Consider the following 19,060-nt stretch of genomic DNA (forward strand, 5'->3'; position numbering starts at 1 on the left):
ACTGCATGAAAAGATTAAAGCAAATCAGTGGTACATTTGTACATCAAAATGATTACGTCACAATAGGTTATGCATATTGCAACTACTGAGATAATAAGAGAAGAAAATTCAAAGCAAAGACCCAAAATAAGTGACATTTCATAAGAGACCTTTTGTTTACATGATAAGCATTTTGGCTTATTCTGAAAGAAAAAATATTATTTAGAATAAATCGACACCGCTTTCTTTTCTTTAAATACCAGTAAAGTACCCAAAATTAATTTTGAATAATAAAGATCTTTAAAAAATTTCAGAGACTCTAAGAAGTCCGGTTTACTTTAAAATATTATACGTTACATATAGTAAGTAATTTATTTATTGTGACATGTGTACATAAATTTTTTTTATATACAAATATTTTAAAAAATCAATCAACACCCGGCCCTTCGGGTCTTTATGCCACTTTAAACACAAAATTGAAATATAATATTTTAAGAAAATAAGTAAAATGCTCAAAGATACAATTATGACAAAAAAGGAGAAATATAAAGGGAAACTAAAAAAAAAATGCACATTTTTTTTTTATCTCTAACTTTCTATGCATTCACAGACTGGGTGGTAACTGATATGCATTCATCCTCGAGATCTGAAAAATCATGACAACTTGGCAATCATACTTACCGACATTGGTCTCTACAATATTTAAAATTGGCAGTCAATGACTAAGTTAAGTTTAACTCGTCTCTATAAATACATGCATGTTTATTTACTTTCGTTTTACGGATATTGCTACATATAAACAAACCCCTCCCACTTCGTGTTTTCCCAGAAAATTTAAATACTTTGATCGTACGATTCCTAGTGATTAATAAGACAACCACAAACAAAACCCTTTTGTTTTTCTAGTAGGATTTCCCATTTCAGACGTCAATGCAAGTCCATTAAAGATTTGCTGAATCAGATATTTAGAGTAGTGTGCAAATAATGGCATGTTTTTCTTTTTAAATATATACCTGAATTGTATTATTTTTCACGATAATTTGTTAAAATGAAAGTTACTGCAGATACGGCTATCTCTTTTAAAATACACGTACAACCAGTCCCAAAAATTATCTATGGAGGAGAAGAAAGACATGAGGATGAACAAATATACACACTGAAAAAAAAATTGATCACAATATAATTTGACCTTTAATGCCATTCATGATTAATGTTTCTGAATTTCATTATCATATATTTTTTTAAGCAAATCCTCGAAATTAAACATTCGTGTACTTAAAGATGACCAGTACTTTGTGGAGAAAAGCATATATTTTATACCATACTCAGTAATCCTTTAATCCGACAATCGGTCTGTTCGTTCGAGCGATTGTCTTGTAAATAGTTACAAACATGCGCTAAAATGTGTCCATAAATCATCATTTCAAACATAAGTTGCGATTTCAATCATGATGTGTTTTCTAACGTTTATTCAAAATTGCAGATCAAAGTCCATTGAAATTAAATATTTTTTAGTCAAGAGCAAAAATGAAATTTGTATAGTTGGTGGGACAATTATCTTAACTCAAATTTTATTAAAGACAAGACAAAGCTTAAAATCAAGAGAATGAATTTAATCTTAGACATTCATAATTCGAAATGCTTAAGAAGATTTTCAAGCAAGAAACATTTTAAGATGTTTTACGTTTATGGATAAATTTTTTTCTAGAAATAAATATGTCTTTTAGTTTTTCTTTCAGTTTTTCAGAATTAGTTAAGATAGTTTAAGATAGACTATCTCCCTCCCTTATTCGCAGGAATATGTGTGAAAACTCAATACGCCTAGTATTAGGGTAGTTGACATGATGTGATCGGTTACTACATGTAGTATTTCTTTTATAGCTACATGTATCCTTCTTCATAGCATTAGATAGTGTTCAATTTTGGTTAAATTTGCTTTTTTTTCGTCGGTTACAAATGGTATTTCTGTAGCAGTGGATCTAATTTAAAAAAAATTCGCACTATGTCAACTTCCTTTATTCACCGAGCAAAGATATTTTTGCAAATTTTATTCAATACTTTTTTCCACACACAATCTCTGAAATCAAATTTATCAACATCTATGACAACAATTTTGCTTTCTTGTAAAATCCATGTAATATTGAAGCATGAAGTTTTCTTATGATTTCTAATATCTATGATATTTGCAAAACGACGATGGCTTATCTTATGATTGTCACAAGTCAGATTTTTAGATAATCTTAATACCGGTATCTGTCTAAGGACAATTCGCACGACAGTTTTATGAAACCAAGGCCTGTGTTCCATTCCATTGTCTTAAAAGATTTTCAGGTTCTATTCCCTGGTAACAAATAATAATGGCGGAACAATGAGTGTTCTTGCATACTCAAAGTGACATCTCGGGATACTAGTAAAACTGACTTAAAACATCACATATACTAGTAAATGTTCCTTCTTAGACTTGTATAACAGTGTTGATTCAAGTTCATTTATATATCACAAGTCAGAATCATTGTATCTATTAACACAATATCAGAGAAAAAAAAGAGTCACAATATCGTCAAAGAAAACATCACCATATTGAAAAGATAAAGGAAAACAAAGAAATAAACAAAACAAAAGCAAGCAACAACACCCCCCCCCCCCCCAAAAAAAAAACTCAATTGAAATAAGGAAGAAGTAAAAAAAAATTTAGTGACCAAGAACAAAAGTGTCAAAATTTCAGGAAGATTATAATCCCAAACAGATTTTAAAAATGCGTTGCAATCTCTTGGTTATTAGCGGCAGGATTTTAATTTATGAATTCGATATCCGCGAAGATTTTCTTTTCTTTCTACACACAACTATTTACTATTATAAGTATTATAATTGTGCCGAAAGAATTTAAAAGAAGCAAAAGTAATTTGTTTGACAATTTTTGACAGAACACCAATATCAATTTGTCATTCGAGGTTGATTTGAATTATACTGTGTCATGAATAACATATTCAAGTACGTGAAGCCAAATTAAACAGCTCGGGTTAGCGATTACGTCAAATTTATACACATTTCAGAGGTTTTCTGACGCTCTACATTTCAGTAGAAAAAAAAACAAAAACAAAAAACACATACATTTATCTTGTTTACGTTTATATTTATATTTCTATCAATTAATATTTAACCTTTCTTCAACTGAATAACCCATATGTCGGGAAGGTGATAAAGAGGATCTGAAAGTTCATGCCTTTACTCGGTTTTCCCGACAAACAATGACGCTATTCTTGAAGTGCCTCATTAACTCTTTCTTAGAGCACTTGATGATGCATTTACAGACATGAATATATATATATATATAGAGAGAGAGAGAGGATAATGCAATAATTTACATGCCAGGCGAAGGGCATCCAGACATATTTTCAGTAAGTAGAGAACTGCTGATAATTGTTAAAGTACACGCCCATTCTTTTTGTATCAATTTGAAATTTTAAAGATTATAAAATATTTTGTAAAGATAAACAAATTAATTTATGTATTTATTTCAGAAATGAGAGTGTTGATTTTGTATGCGCTGTTGGTTCTTACTTTGTTGCAGCTAAGTCTCGGTAAGAAGTTCAAAGGTACTAAAGGAAAATTTTAAATAGCAATGTTGCTTCAAATTTAAATTAAACATGAACTATTGTTATTTCATTTAATACCTTTCTTTATAAAGATTAAAAAGATTCAGGAACTAGTTAAATAACTCGCATCACCAAGCTTTAAAAAATCTTTTTTTACATTCAGGTGAAAGACAAGCTAATGATAAGCTGGAGAAGTCAGAAATACTTAACCCGCTGTTGAAAGGTATAATTATAATTTAAAATATTTTCCCATGCAGTTCTTTGAATAAGTAAAAGGAGAAAAATACACACACACAAAACCGAACAGATTTTGTTTATCACGATCGAATTGTTTCTAGATTTGGACACAGCAAAAATAAAGAACAAAACCCATGCCATATCAAAACGAGGAGTGGGGTCCTTATTTGGTAAGTTTTTTTATTCAGCTTTTTTGTGGTTTGTGGTATCATCATAACTGGTTTATGAAAAAAGATTAATTATCATGCAAAAATCAATTTTAATAAATTAAATTCTTATTCACAGTTTTAGGAGTTACAACGACTATACGCTTAGGAAGTCTCGCAGTAAATGTTGCAGGTGCAGTTACAAGTAAGTACAATTTTTACTGATTTTGGTTGACACGGCTGACATTTTTAAGTAAATATGGTTTTGTTTCAAAATTTTGATGCATTTTTTTTTAAATATCTGGCATAAAATTAGTGAGGAATCAGGTAGTTGCCTTCTTCATTTATTCCTAATGCATCCATTCCACCATTTCGTCCCTAAACATCCCTCGTAAAATTATCTTCAAATATTTTCTTTAGTATGGAAAAAGATGTAGTTAAAAAGTTCGGCTGACAAAAATTATTTTAATTTTGATGCAAAAAGTGAGTAAATCTTAAGAAATTGTCAAATAATCTGAGAATGTTCCAGACTTCACTTTCACCATGCGGATTTCTTTTATATTTGTAGAAACGCTTTTAGCTAAAAATCAAGGTTCAATTGTCTTGAGAAAAGTCCGACATAAATTTATGATGAGGTATTCCCAATAAACGATGAACTTTTTCATCTCTAAAATTTGAATTGCTATTATGTTTTCGAACAAACATAATTCATTTCACCATATAAGACAACAAATCAAGGTTCAATTGTCTTGAGAAAAGTCTGACATAAATTTATGATTAGGTATTCCCAATAAACGATGAACTTTTTCATCTCTAAAATTTGAATTGCTATTATGTTCTCAAACAAACATAATTCATTTCACCATACAAGACAACAAATTATATAGGATAAGCGTTCAAATTTATACACTCTACAAATAAATTCTTGGTTCTCCCTCTCGTCGGTCTCTATCTAACTCTCCTCAATGACACCACACTATGATTCATTGCCAACTTCAAATCCACAAATCGCGACAAACTAAAAAAAAAAAAAATAACTCACTAAATGATAATCAATAAATTTAATACTATTAGAAAAAATATGACCTTGAAAAAGGGTTGGTGAGGATTAAATATATCGTGATGTAACTTACATATCTGAGCCTTCTAATGACAAATTTACTCAAAACTAATATCTGCTCATGCATACTAGCTACTATTTAAATATCCAATCACTTTTAAAATAATTCACCCGCACCAAAACATAACTGCCCGTCTTCAAATAATGTTTAGCACCTATGAAAAATAATCTTGTTAAAAAAAGTTGTACTACTTTTCTTACCAAATTTCTTTCACAGTTGAAGGATCGCTTTAATTGTGAAGTGAGTAAATTTGAAAATAAGACTCACGACAAAAATACAAACTCTGGAACAAGAAAAAATACTAGTATTTTGAAAAATTGATTAATTATTGAGACTTGACTATCATTGTTGTTGTTGTTATTATTCATTTTGTGTTCGCCTTATTTCATTCAACTTTTCTTAGTTCATTGATATTAGTCAAGTTTGAAGAAGAGGGCCAAAATCATTTTCAAAAAAGATTTTTTTTTAAATTTTATAATACTTTATTTTAAAATTTCAATAATTGATAATCAACAAAATTGTGAAACAAAACATTGAAATATATTGCCCTTTGTACGGAAATTAATTAAATGCATTGGATACATGTATCTATAAAGATCAGATACAGAACGACAAAGAAGAAACAAAGTTTATATGAAGATTTTTTTATTTCTATCTTCATTTTTTAATAACAAGCGGGTGGGGGAGTTGGATGTGTTAGAAATGGAGAGGGTAGAGGGGGTTGGAAAAGTGGGAGAAAGAAGAGGGGGGGAGGGGGAATTACATATATTAGGATAAAGTAAGAAAGAAATACTCTGTCCAATCCCTCATATAAAGCATATAGAATTGATCGAATTTACCTTGAAATTTATTCCTCAATTTGAACTTTCAATCAGTTTTGTTCTAATACTTAAATAAAATGTTTATGTAATTGTAATTTGCATTAAATAATATCTTATTAAGTTTTGCACTTACTGGAATACATTTGGTTGCCATGTTTAATTAGATTGAATATGATTAATCACCGCCTGAAACAATGAGGTATATTGTAAACCAACTATTATTTGAGAGTTTTCAGTTTAAAATCAATCCGCTACGACTAATTTTGGACTTGAGGAAATACTCTACATAAATACACAATGAAATGAATAGTTCTCCTCGAGAAATATTCGCGAGTTAAACATTATTGTGAAATCCGCGGATATTTCTCGCAAGCAAATAAGTCGGTTCACAGAATATAATTCCTTTTGTTTGTCCATCAATTCGTTCGCGCATTCTGCAAGGTTGACTATCTTGTAATTTATGTGCCTGTATGCCTCCCCCCCCCCCCTCCAAAAAAAATCCTACCACATCTTTTGTATGGATGACAAAATGATTTTGGAGATCATCAGAGCAGTTGTAGTGAGTCCATCATTGTTTTACTTGTTATTTCTGAAGCCACACATACACACACACACACACAAAGATTCAAATATGTTTCACCAAGATGTCTATGAAAATACAAATGTAACCTTTTTATGTCATCCAGAATTAGTTCCTGCTTAGGTAGTCTGTCATAAGCTTAATTCAAATCAATGTTTGGCCTTTTTAGTTGTTGAGGTGTTTTTTCTGAATTGTTGATTATTTCATCAGCATGTTTTACATTCCTTTTTGCTGTTTCATTTAACTGGTTTCAAATTTGATCATTGGCTATGAATATTTTTGCTGTGTATGCAGGAGTATTTTCATTTTCCTCATGTTGAACAGATTTCTACTATATCAAAATATATCATTTCAGAGGGATGTGCCTTCTTCCCTAGAATGTGTGATAACATAAAGGCTATGGAAAAATTGGAGGAAGAAATCAATAACGAAAAGGAGGAGTTAAAAAAAATGTTCATAAAACATAATAAAAACTTCGTGGACTTTCGTTCCGCATACACCAATAACGGTTTTATTAACTATTATGTTAATGAAACAATAAAAAAGATTTCAAGCATCCGCGAAAGGCAAGAGGACATTAATGCCAAACTTGAAGCTTTTTTCCCCACATCAGTCGAGTTAACAGACATTGCAATAAAAGGGAACTTCACCAAATATCTATCAACATTAAGTATGCAACGTCTGGAATACTCGTTAAATGACATCCAAACTATGCTACAAAAACAACAACAAATGCAGATTATTGGGATAGTCGCTCAGTTACTCGTTGAGTCTGCTATAAATTCATTTGCAAGGTCATTTCAAAAGGCATACCAGCAGGTTACAGAGGATCTGTTCTCCGGAAGTCAAGTTCAAGCCGTACTAGGGGAATTTGAGCAAACCTCAAAGTCTGCTACCAGGCAAAAATTGGTAGCTGTTCCAAAAGCATTAAAACAAATGGCCAAAAATGCACGGGATGCAGTTCTAAAAGGGAAAACAGCATTTGCAGAAAAATTAAAAAACGCTAAAACAATGTCTGCACAGAAATTGAAATCTCTGAAAAAGGCTTTTACCAAGGAAGCATGGAAAGATATTGGAGGAAATATGAAGGAAAAATTTAAAAATTCATTCAAGAACATGAAACTGAAAGCAAAAATTGCCAAGGGAAAATTTAGAGCAAAACTCGATAAGGTAAAACAATTTAAAATGTCAAAGCTAAACATCGGCTTATCAGTGGTTGGTGTCATTTCTGATGCTGTTTCTATCGGACTGAACATAGATGCTTGGAAAAAGAAAGATAAAGAAGTTGCAGACGCCAAAAAGAACTTTGAAGACCACCTTGCAGATTTAAAAGAAAACAGAAATAATTTACAGGACGTGATAAACAATCTGAAGGGAGAGTGGGAAAAAGTAATTAAAACTTTCAAAGATTCATCAGAAACATTTGAATCTGTCATGAAAAATTTGTCCCGATATAATGATTTTGTAGATGTGGTAGGTTTGCCGCGCCTTGCAATAAACGAAACGAAAAGCTTACTTTCTGTAAATTATCAGGGAGTAAACAGGGGCAATATACTTAGATTTCAAAGTTCCGTCCTCGAGTTCTTAAATGGGAATAATAATAATTTGACAGCTATCAGCGAAGCTTTACGAGCACGATCCATTCTGTACGATTATGTTACCGAAAATACGAACAGAAGTAAAGGAGTTTTGCAGATGACTGAATTTCTTCACTCCTTATACCGACTTGATGCCTCTTCAGAAGTACGCAGTTATGGTGCCAAATTATCAAAGAAGGATGTTGTCTGCACGGTTGCAATACTAAGGGCAGATAGAAAATTCTACGATTACTATCCTTTAGCGCCATTTATACCCCGCTGTGAAGTTAACGATACATTTTATTCGATGATGGACAAAGCAGCTATAAAACAGCAAAATATGAGGATTATGAATGACGTCATAGACACTGAATTTGAAAGAGAATCTGTGATTGGCTTAAGCGAAATGATGTCAGCCATACGAAACGCATACCAGTTTCAGAGCGAACAATCTCTTCGTTCTTTTTCCAGTTCAATAACCGAAAAAGATGTATTATGTCGAATTTCAAGCAAATATTCAACTATTAATGAATATGATTTCATTCCACTTTCATTTTTCCGACTTAACTGCCCTGACATACCGGATGAAGACCTAAAGAAAATCAAAGAAAAGGCATCCGAACTGAAAATGCTACATGAAAATATGAGATCCATAATGGAAACATGCATTACTTGGAAATTTTGTCCGTGTGTTTCTAACATAGCAACTACAATTGGAGCTAACGAAGAAGATATCAAAGCGGTGATAAAACAGATGCTACCAGAGAAGAAAACTTACTGTGGAAGCACTGGCTGTGAATGTATAGATCTGTGATGTATCGTCCAATAAAACCTATCTTAGATGGCTTAATGATTTTATAAAAATACTTTTGTCATTTTACCTTCTGCCTAGTGTATTCTTTTTCTTGTATTTGCGTTTGTGTGCATTTTGAACATTAGTATTGACACCAGTGCATGTAAAGGTCATTCCTCACCACAGGGTTAACCCAGGTTAACTGATATCCACAACGGTTTGACTTGAGAAATCCATTTTTTACATTCAGGATATCGATAATTGTTATTGGTACCGGTAAATGTTTTGTATTGGAAATTGAAATAAAATACGATCAATATTCATGCCGTATTTGTATTTGATATTAAGATATTAGCAGGTAATGATTATAACATTGCAGGAAAAATTTCAGTATTCTTCCTAAAAACAATTATAGTTATTAAAGGAAGAAAAAGAATAATTGATGTTTATTCTTTCAATGAAATCAAAATATTGATTTGAATTCAACTTTCCTATGCCCATAATCCTAACTTAAACTTCCACAAGTAAAAAAAGCTATCAAAAACGATGGAGTTATACATTTTAAAAACTAAATGCTTCTTTTAAAAATTCATGTTATCATTTACTTTCTACTAAGGAACTATCGACTCAAAGTGTTCCTATTATTAGGTAAATAAAAAAAAAATCTTGTTTTTCAAAGCAGGGGTCGAACAGTATGAATCTATAATAAATAGTGATGCCTGTAGTCAAGATGAAAATTATTTCTGCGTCTTGTAATAAAAAAAACAAGATGTGTTTGTGAAACACTGATGCCCCTGTATGGCAGCTTATGGCGAAGGTTAGAGTTTGTCAAATGCAAGTCAAACTCCAGGGTCAAGGTCAAGAGATCAAAAACTTGCTACCCAAGGAAAGAATTCGTGTCAATGGATATATCTGGTAAATTTGAAAACCCAAGCATCAACCATTCAAAAGTTATGGACAAGATTAATGTTTTCTAAAAGTTGGTTAAACTCCAATGTCAAGGTCAAAGGGTCAAAATTAATAGTACGCAGGGAAGGACCTTGTCATAAGAAATACACATGAAAAATATAAAAACCCAAGACACCAACTGTTCAAAAAATATGGCCAAGATTAAAGTTTTCAAAAGAAGCTTCAAACTCCAAGGTCAAGATCAAAATTGTTGGTATTCAAAGGAAGGTCTTCTCCCAAGGAATATACTTGTAAAGTTTGAAAGCCCTAGTGCTAACAATTCAAAAGTTATGGCCAAAGTTAAAGTTTCTTTTTAAAGTGGGTCAAACTCTAAGATCAAGGTCAAAAGGTCAATATGCAGTACCCAAAGAAAGGTCTTGTCACAAGCAATATGCATGTGAAATATGAAAGCCACAGCTACAACTTATCAAAAATTATGGGCTAGGTTAAAGTTTTTGCGGACAAACAGACAGACGGACGGACAGGGTAAAATCTATATACCCTTGAATCTTCGATTACGGGAGCTTAAAATGTTATAGATAGGAAAACGTTGCAGAATTTTAATCGCTCATCTTTGCCAGCCAAATGTTTCAGAACCCCATCCAATCATCCCAAACTCTTGGCCAAGCGTTCTTTCAACACCGTGATTGCTCACTGATCTCTGATATGAAGAGTTTTATGCCTATGGTAGTTTGAGTTTTTACTTTATGGAGTAGGAGTGATTGTGCCCTTTTAAGGAGAATGAAATAATCGGAAATCTACAGAAAATGAAACAATTTGAAATAGATTAGCATATTCCTAACATTGCAATAGACCAAAATGAAGTAATTGAAAAAATTATTTACATGCTTTTCCCAATGCAATGAAATAGGTAAAGTTTACAAACAGTGATCAAACCCCAAATGAATTCGCTACCTACAGACCTGATATGAAACAATATTTTAAAGGTGCAAAACACACACACACATACACACACACCCTCTCTCACACACACACACACACATACTGTTTAAGGTAGAAGCCATCTTAAATGCGGAATCAGGATTTCAAAAAACAGTCCAATGAAATGCCAGAAATTCATCAAAATGTACAAGAAAATCTTTGAACGAATATTGTTAAAGAGTAACCAATACCCTACTTGGAAAGCGAGTACAAATAAGAATCATATATATGTATATTTAAATTAATATATATTTCTTTATTCCAAAGACTGCATATGCCAAAATGCTCAACAAAGTTGGGGTAAATGTCTTATCTAAAATACTATCATTACATTTTTTATATTTTCAAAAACATGTCATTTTACACAATTCCTTTAACAATTTGATATTTTTCTTTTGTTGCTTATTAATATTGACATAACATTCAAGACAAGACGAAACAAAAAGCACTCTCTACCATCGGCTCATACATTCACCTCTGTCGTTGGCTCGCGTATATCACAGTGATAAGCACGAGAAATAGTGCGTTTCTTTTAATTCATTATAATTAAATGTCTGAGCTAATGATAATCCTTAAAGGACTTATCGCATGATCTTTCAAAAATCGTAATTTTATGAAAAATATTATCTACAACCTTGTTTATTAAAATACTGAATAGAGTAAACGTTGTTGAAAGCATATTTTAAGAGATATAAGGAGTTGAAATTCAAATATGGCAATATGCATATTTCAGTCGGATTTCGGCGAAATACTGCTCTGACGTCATAGGCGACAATTCAGTGATAGAGAGATGAGAATATGCACACTAATTACGGAGTTATCAACAACAAATGCAGCTTAATTACGAAAAATGCTGAAAAAATTAATGCCTAACGTGCTTCTCAATTACTATAGAAACATTAACTAGTTCTATGGTATAAGGCTTCTGAGAAATTTTCGTTTTTTATTCCAAACATTTAGAAACTGTAGCTTTGAATACGGCAATGTTTCGTGATCGGGAAATTATTTTTCAAGATCGCCATCCTTTAAAAAAACATATGAAGACTTGCATAAATTAATATTATGTTAAAAATAAAGAACAACAAAGTTATATAGTGTTAAATTTGTGAATCAAATAAGTAAATACGTGTGATAAGATGACAAATCAAATCGTATTCTGATGGCGAGTTTCTTCGTCTTCGCCGCGTCTCCCTCGCTATCGTCGATGCTATTTAAATACAATGTAAACAGATTTTTCTTGCTGCAATGCTAACATATAAGGTTGGATATTCAATTTCATATCGATAAAATAAGCGATTTGGTCATCCACAACGCAGAAAATTCAGGTTGTATCGCGTATATTTTCGTAAGATTAACGTGGAGCTGATCAGCCATTGTCGCCTTTGACGTCACAGGGTCACGTGATCGCTATCTAATTAACTTGGATTTTTAAATCAGGGGTTTTCATTTGAGTTAATAATTGATTAACTACCGCGATTTATCTGCAGTAAAAACACAAAATTTTAAACTGTGGTCATAAGGAACGTTTTATGCTTTTAATTTCAAATAATTTAGAAACATGCAATAAGTCCTTTAAAGATAGATATTTACTAAATAGATCTAAAACTATAAGTGTAATTTGAAATAATTCTTGAAATATTATGTTTTTTACGTTATGTCAAAAATTTTGACGCGAGCCCATTGCAGAGGTGTCTGAGAGAGGAACGAACGACAACTCTGCATAGGAGATTGAAACAATGGTTGAAAAGAGAAGTTATTTACATAACTGACTGGAAAAATAACGGAAATAGGTCGAAAACATTCCCTATTTAAAGAAATAATTTCATATACTTTAAGACGATTCCTTACTGATATTCATCGTCTAATAATACAATGGAAGCTAAAATAAAACAAACTGTTTCAATTAATAATCAGTCTCTTTTCTATATATTAAGCCAGATTAATGCAGTACAGTGGCTTTTTTTTCTAGAAAAACAATAATTTTTCATAGAATTGAATATTAGCCTTAATTGATCTTGAAAAATATTAGGCAAAATATATCTTGTTAGGACTGTAAGATGTCAATTTGCATGTGTCTGAAAAAATAATTTCACCATTATCGTCTATAGTCAGAAAAAAATCCAAATATGAAACAGAAGTGGCAGACTGCATAGTGCCTTTTTTCGAGTTCACTGGGATATATCAAGTCGACATATGACCGAAAGTAACTATTGTTAACTGATAAAACTCGATATGTATATTACATATATAGAAGTTGAGTTGAAGACCACAGCAAGTGTTTTCTTCTTCCCATGAAAAAGTTTTGATTTAATTCTGCTTCATAGGAATATAAAAACAGGTAGGCTAATAAAGGAGCTCATTGGAATTCTAACAGATGGTTGGGAGGCATTGTCTCTAAAGACAACGTAGATATTTTCAGTGAGGAACTCTGGCATTTTTTAATATCAATTTCAGAGTACATGTAATTGTATTTAGAACCAAACCGTATTTTAACAAAGTAATGGCCAATCACAAGATAGAAATTTGATAAGATCCATTTTTAATGAGGAAGCAGTTGTCATGATATCAAAAAGCCTGCTCTTTAATTAATCGTGAGGATTGGTTTTATGAAGAAATGTAATGTTTTGAGACTTTATGATTTAAATTCTCCAAATGTTCTTTGTATCTTTTTTTCTTTTAACAAATCACAATTGATTTACACTACTTTTTGAATATATTGTAGAACAATATGTCTGAAGTAAACGGTAAATCAAACTCACTCCTATTGACTGGACTGTTAAACGTATTTAAAACTGAAACGTGAGGTGATTTCATAAATATATTACAATCTGCTTCAACTTTTAATCCAAAATACAAATACAACCGTTCTCCGAGAACTATTCAAGAATGTTCTCAGGCAAATAAAAAAAAATGGAGACATCTAAAGCTAAAAAAACCTCATCAACAGCAAAAGAGAGCTGAAATACCGGTAATCAGTAGAAATCTTTCTATTCCATATATTTAAACTAACTTACATTTTCTGTCAATAGATACAGATAAAGAATTGCTGTGGCCTTCAATTCGGCATTTACATGTAGATATATCGATGACGTTTTATCAATTAAAAAAGGGTGAAGATAACACACAAAGAGATATCTTATAAATGTTTCAAACAAAACAAATCGAGAACAGGAAAACATCTGCTTATGGATATGTGCCTAGCAGGAATTCATTCCCTGTCACACCCACCATGACACCTCTGTACTCCTCAGGTACCTGCTGTATCAAGTATTCTAGATTTTTTTTTTCATGATACCGACTCAAAGTTATGATCAAGCTTCAGATTTAAAAGAAAATTAAAGATTCTGAGCTTATCTCTTACAATACTTATCATAGTATCTTTGTGCAATGACGTAAAAACATGGTTTTGTGTAATCTTAGGACCATGTCTTGTAAAGTACAGCTAGTGAAATGAATTATTAAGCAGGAAGTTTTGTTTGTGTTTGTTGTTTAACGTCTCTCTGGAGAATTTTTCACTCATATGGAGACGCCACCACTTGCCGATGGAGAGCTTCAAATTCTGGGCCATTGAGCAGTGAGGGGTCTTTTTCGTGCCAGCACCTACTGCGACACGGGACCTCGGTTTATACGGTCTCATCCGAAGACCGGTCTCCACGTCCCACTGTGGGATTCGAACCCGCGACGTAAGGATCAATTCCTTACTCCACGACTCTAGAGCAGACGCTCTACCACTGCGCTACGCGGGTGACTTAAGCAGGAAGTAGGAATGAAACATCGAACATCTTTTCATTCCTATATGATCCTGTTGTCCTATGGGACAAGGCAAAATTTGTCACTAAGGTGGTACCGGTTCCAAAAAAAATTAATTAAAAAATACTTGATTAAAAAAATGTCTTGGTCTCATACCTTACAAAATGAAAAAAAGTATATGTTCCATCCTCATTTGTGTAAAAAATCAAAGTAATATACATACATATAAAACATAACGTTAATCAGCATCAGCCATCTAAAGGGACAGCTGAGTAGATGACTATCACTTATAGGGTAAAGAATAATCAAATAAACATGTATTTCCTTTTCAGAACTAAATTTTTGGGAATTTTAAATGTGATTATCGATTACATACAACCTGAAAAATTCATGAGATTTATGAAGAATATGAGCCATATTTAAGGTTGCAGGAAGATGAGGGATATCGCTGAGTTTTTTGATACAATCTTTGAAAATCTTATATGATTTATTACATGTATTTACATTTGGAAATAATCAAGAATTCTTAATACAGAAACTACTAATTTAGAAGAAATATTCAGTTTCTGATATTGTAAAAAGACTCGAATTTTTATAGAATTTTTATAGAGAGCACCCATTATTATGTTGAGGTCAGTCAATAGATATCGGTGTGTTTTCTTATTTGACCATATCTTTTTTTTTTATTTTTTAATGAAATATGGCAAATTTGCTATTGTTTTTCTTATAATAGCATGCACTTTCTAAATCAAAATGATATATAATTTCTAGACAATTTTGAAACGTTAAAGGGTGCAGAAGACAGTTTTGCACTATGTCTAAATTGTTGAAAAAAAGAGAAACCTGTGATTTGGGGGTTTAGAGTTATAAATTCTTATTCATATATGACTACGAAGTGTTCTATAACTTACAGCCATATTTATTTGAACACTGTACTCAGAAATTAATATTAGGTCCCATAGTTAGGTATTTTCATACATATATATTATGATTTATTATTTTATTTAGTGATAAGTTTTGTTTCATACAGTTTTATAGAAGAAAAATATGAATGTTCCATCTACATTACTCTTGTAAAATAATTGCTTGTCCCATCCTACTGAATGTCCAGAAAAGTACCTGTTCCATCATATTTTGCACCAGTCCCACCCTGGAGATAAATATTCATTTCCTAGTCCCTTTATAACAGAAAAGTGCTTGGTATGTTACGCTTTCTTTTGCGGTTGGGTTATTATATAATATAACAACATACCTTACATGATTAAACCAGAAATAACACGAAAAAAATATAGACAGATACAACAGAGGAGCTAAAATACATAACAAAAATTGTGATTGTATCATTTAACCAAAATAAGCCCAAATGTATTTATTAATCCACTTTGCACCTATCTACTTTTATCAGGTACAGTACCACCCAGACCCAACCTGACACCTAAGCAGTCCCAGAAAGCAGACCCCGGGACTGCTTTGGGACCGCTGTGGGACTTCTCTGGGACCGCTGTGGGACTGCTCTGGGACTGCTGTGGGACTGCTCTAGAAAGCAGACCCAGCAGTCCCCGGGACTGCTTTCTGGGACTGTTTTGTTCACTCATGCGTGAAAAAGGTTCTGAGTGACATGATAGCTCCGCCCCTTGTGTATTCTGAATTTGCAGGCTCCCTGTTGTTGTTTTGTTTACTTTCAGCAGAGAGGTGTTTAAGATAAAAATATAAAACAAGGATTTCTTACAGAATTTTAACAAGTAGAGATAGATATATACATGTAATTATTATATGTCTTCTGGGGCTATAAATTTCACAATTGGTCAGTGTAGTCGAGTATTAATTTGAAAAAAATGAAAATAGTTAAAAAGGGAAGTCAGGAGATGATTTTTATCCCTTAAATTAAACTTTGATACAGGTGTTTGATACAAAATTATCTAGGCCTATTTAATAAATTAATGCTATCAAATTATGTACTCAAAGTTTGCATTAGCACTACTTAAAAAAAAAACAAACTTGTTCTTGCAGTAAGATATTCATAGGGACGTACTGCACTGGATTTTTTTAAATTCTAAAACCATGCTAAAAAGCGCATTTCATGCTATTTTTTACCTCCCTCAAAGAAAACCTAATAATTTATTAAATAACCATGAAATAAAATTATTCTACCATTCTTCCGTCATATAAACAATGTGAACAAGTAATGAGGTATTTATTTATGAATTAGTTTTTTATTTAGAAACAAGTTATTAAAAAAGTACATTTATTAAAAAAATAAACATTTGAAAATATCGGGAATTGTGTGGTGTAAACACCTGAGATTTCAATCGCCTTTGGGCATGATTAGCAGAAAGTCAATGAATGGTATCAGTGTTACACATCACTGAACATGCTGGTCAACAATGACACTAATTTCAATCTATGAACTGCAAAAAATTTTTGTTTCAATAAATGTGTATAGATTTATTTCGGGATTAATTAATTTTAAACATAATCTGAGAGTTCCATTCGTGTGTTTTACAGATGTTTATTGTACACTCGAACGTTTATATAATAAAACACTTAAAACTGAGTGTTATTGTTTTCTGTTACAAAGAGAATCTAACGATAATCATATTGGCAAGTCAGTGAAAATAATCATGACTGAAATATAATAGTCGGCAAAATTGAACAGAGAATTTTCAAAACCCTCAGTACTTTCCAGTAAGAAAAATGCATTCAGAGTATAGTATGGGAATCAGCTATAATTATAAGATCTATTTAAAGCTAATTCTGATAGAAAAAAAAAATTCATGTTTAATTTTCTATAAAATAAATAAATATGGAAACCAATATCAATCACAGAAATTAAAGAAATTGATTTATTTTGGTGAAAAATTAATATACCATATAACTGTGTTTAAATAATCATATTATTAGTACATGTAGGTGTGAACGTCTTCTTCCTTTCAATATTTATTGTTTCTATACACGTACTGTGATTTTCTTAACAGTTCAGAAATGATTGTCACATAAAAATTGTAAATATTTGCTGTTACTGCTCAGTAAGAAATGCATCATCAATTTCCACTGCCTTTTATAGTTACTATGTTTATTGGTAATCTCATTTCTGAGTAAGCTCCGCCCATTAAAATAATTCACCCCGCCCACTGGGACTGCTGGGACTGTTTTCTGGGACCGCTGGGACTGCTGTGGGACTGCTGTGGGACTGCTGTGGGACCGCTGTGGGACTGCTGTGGGACCGCTGTGGGACTGCTTTAGCAGTCCCAGAAAGCAGTCCCCGGGACTGCTCTGGGACTGCTTTGTGTCAGGTTGGGTCTGGTTGGTACTGTACCAAATTAATTTCACATATACATTTTACACTGATCATGGATGGACTTTGCAACCTCTCTGTATTTTGTACCAACTAAGATTCTTATACAAAACACACTGTTCACTTACTTACATTCATCAGACACTAGATTAAATTTACGTGAACATTATACACTGGTGCCAGACCCTTTTTCCCACCTACCTGTAGTTTGTACAAACTTAGATTCCTACACAATACACACTTTTCACTACCTGCTGTTGGCAGAAATCAGATTCATTTTACATGTACATTTTAAGCTGACCCTGAACATTTTTCCCTACCTAATTGTAGTCTGTACCAAATAAGATCCCTAAACGAAACACATTATTCACATACTCACATTTCAGACACCAGATTAATTTTACATGTACATTAATTACTCTTGTAGTTTGTACCAACTAAATTTCCTGCACAATACATGCTATTTTTACCATCTACTTCTATCAGGTACCAAATGGATGTTACCACAGGTACTTGTGGACAAGACCCTTCTTCTACGATGCCCCCCTCCCCCGTTTAATGATTTTTTTTATATATATTTTTTTATTTTTATCTCTTTCTACCTCATCTACATATTCCTGTTCATAATTCACTTTTAAATTACGACCCATATTAGTCCCTCTTACGACTGTGGACAATTTTTTCAATGTAAGATGTTTGGGAAGGGTAGGGAGAGCATAACTTTCATTCCAATAACAGTGTGTCACGTTGCTTGATCGAACTTGCAAAACTTTTAAATGTTGATTACCATATTACTCATCGATTGCATGTTTGATTTCAATGAAATCAATAGTACTTTGCGTATGAAACAGAAAACCCTGTCATATAATTGACAGGTTTGACCAATTGCAATGAATGATTGTTTAATAGTACTGCTAATAATAAAACTAATAATACTGTAATAGCAATCTCCCAATTACGCATTGCAACGAGGAGGGAACCTTCTAAAGATTTAGATTTATAAAAAAAAAGTCTTAATACATCACGTAAAGCACTAGCGTTTCTTTAACGGGACTTAGAAGTACAGTGTAAAATGTTTAAATTAAAGCTTTAATTTTCATTTGCAAACTTGCGTCTATTTAATTGTAACAATGTAACCCTTGCTGATTATACGTACATGTATATTACCTCCACCCAGTTTAGTGACAACTAAATATAATACATGTACATGATTTTATGAAGCAAAAGGGACTTTGACTGACCACCTATTGCTGCTTACAGGTATTACTCGAAAAT

At 32.2% G+C, this 19,060-nt stretch overlaps 2 protein-coding genes across 2 annotated transcripts in view; both read left to right on the forward strand.

The window, feature by feature from the left end:
* The window catches only part of LOC133184144 (RUN and FYVE domain-containing protein 2-like), a 172,156-nt gene that overhangs the window by 93,233 nt on the left and 59,863 nt on the right, over positions 1-19,060 (forward strand). The window lies entirely within an intron of this gene.
* On the forward strand, positions 3,911-8,905 carry LOC133184594 (uncharacterized). Its single transcript, XM_061319681.1, has 3 exons — positions 3,911-3,982; positions 4,098-4,163; positions 6,836-8,905. Exon 3 carries the CDS (start codon positions 6,859-6,861, stop codon positions 8,869-8,871), a length of 2,013 nt encoding a protein of 670 aa, XP_061175665.1. The 5' UTR covers positions 3,911-3,982; positions 4,098-4,163; positions 6,836-6,858; the 3' UTR covers positions 8,872-8,905.

The sequence above is a fragment of the Saccostrea echinata genome, unplaced genomic scaffold, assembly GCF_033153115.1.
Source record: "Saccostrea echinata isolate AGI-Se365-2 ecotype Australia unplaced genomic scaffold, CSIRO_AGI_Sech_v1 ptg000010l, whole genome shotgun sequence".
In the NCBI taxonomy this organism is placed as follows: domain Eukaryota; kingdom Metazoa; phylum Mollusca; class Bivalvia; order Ostreida; family Ostreidae; genus Saccostrea; species Saccostrea echinata.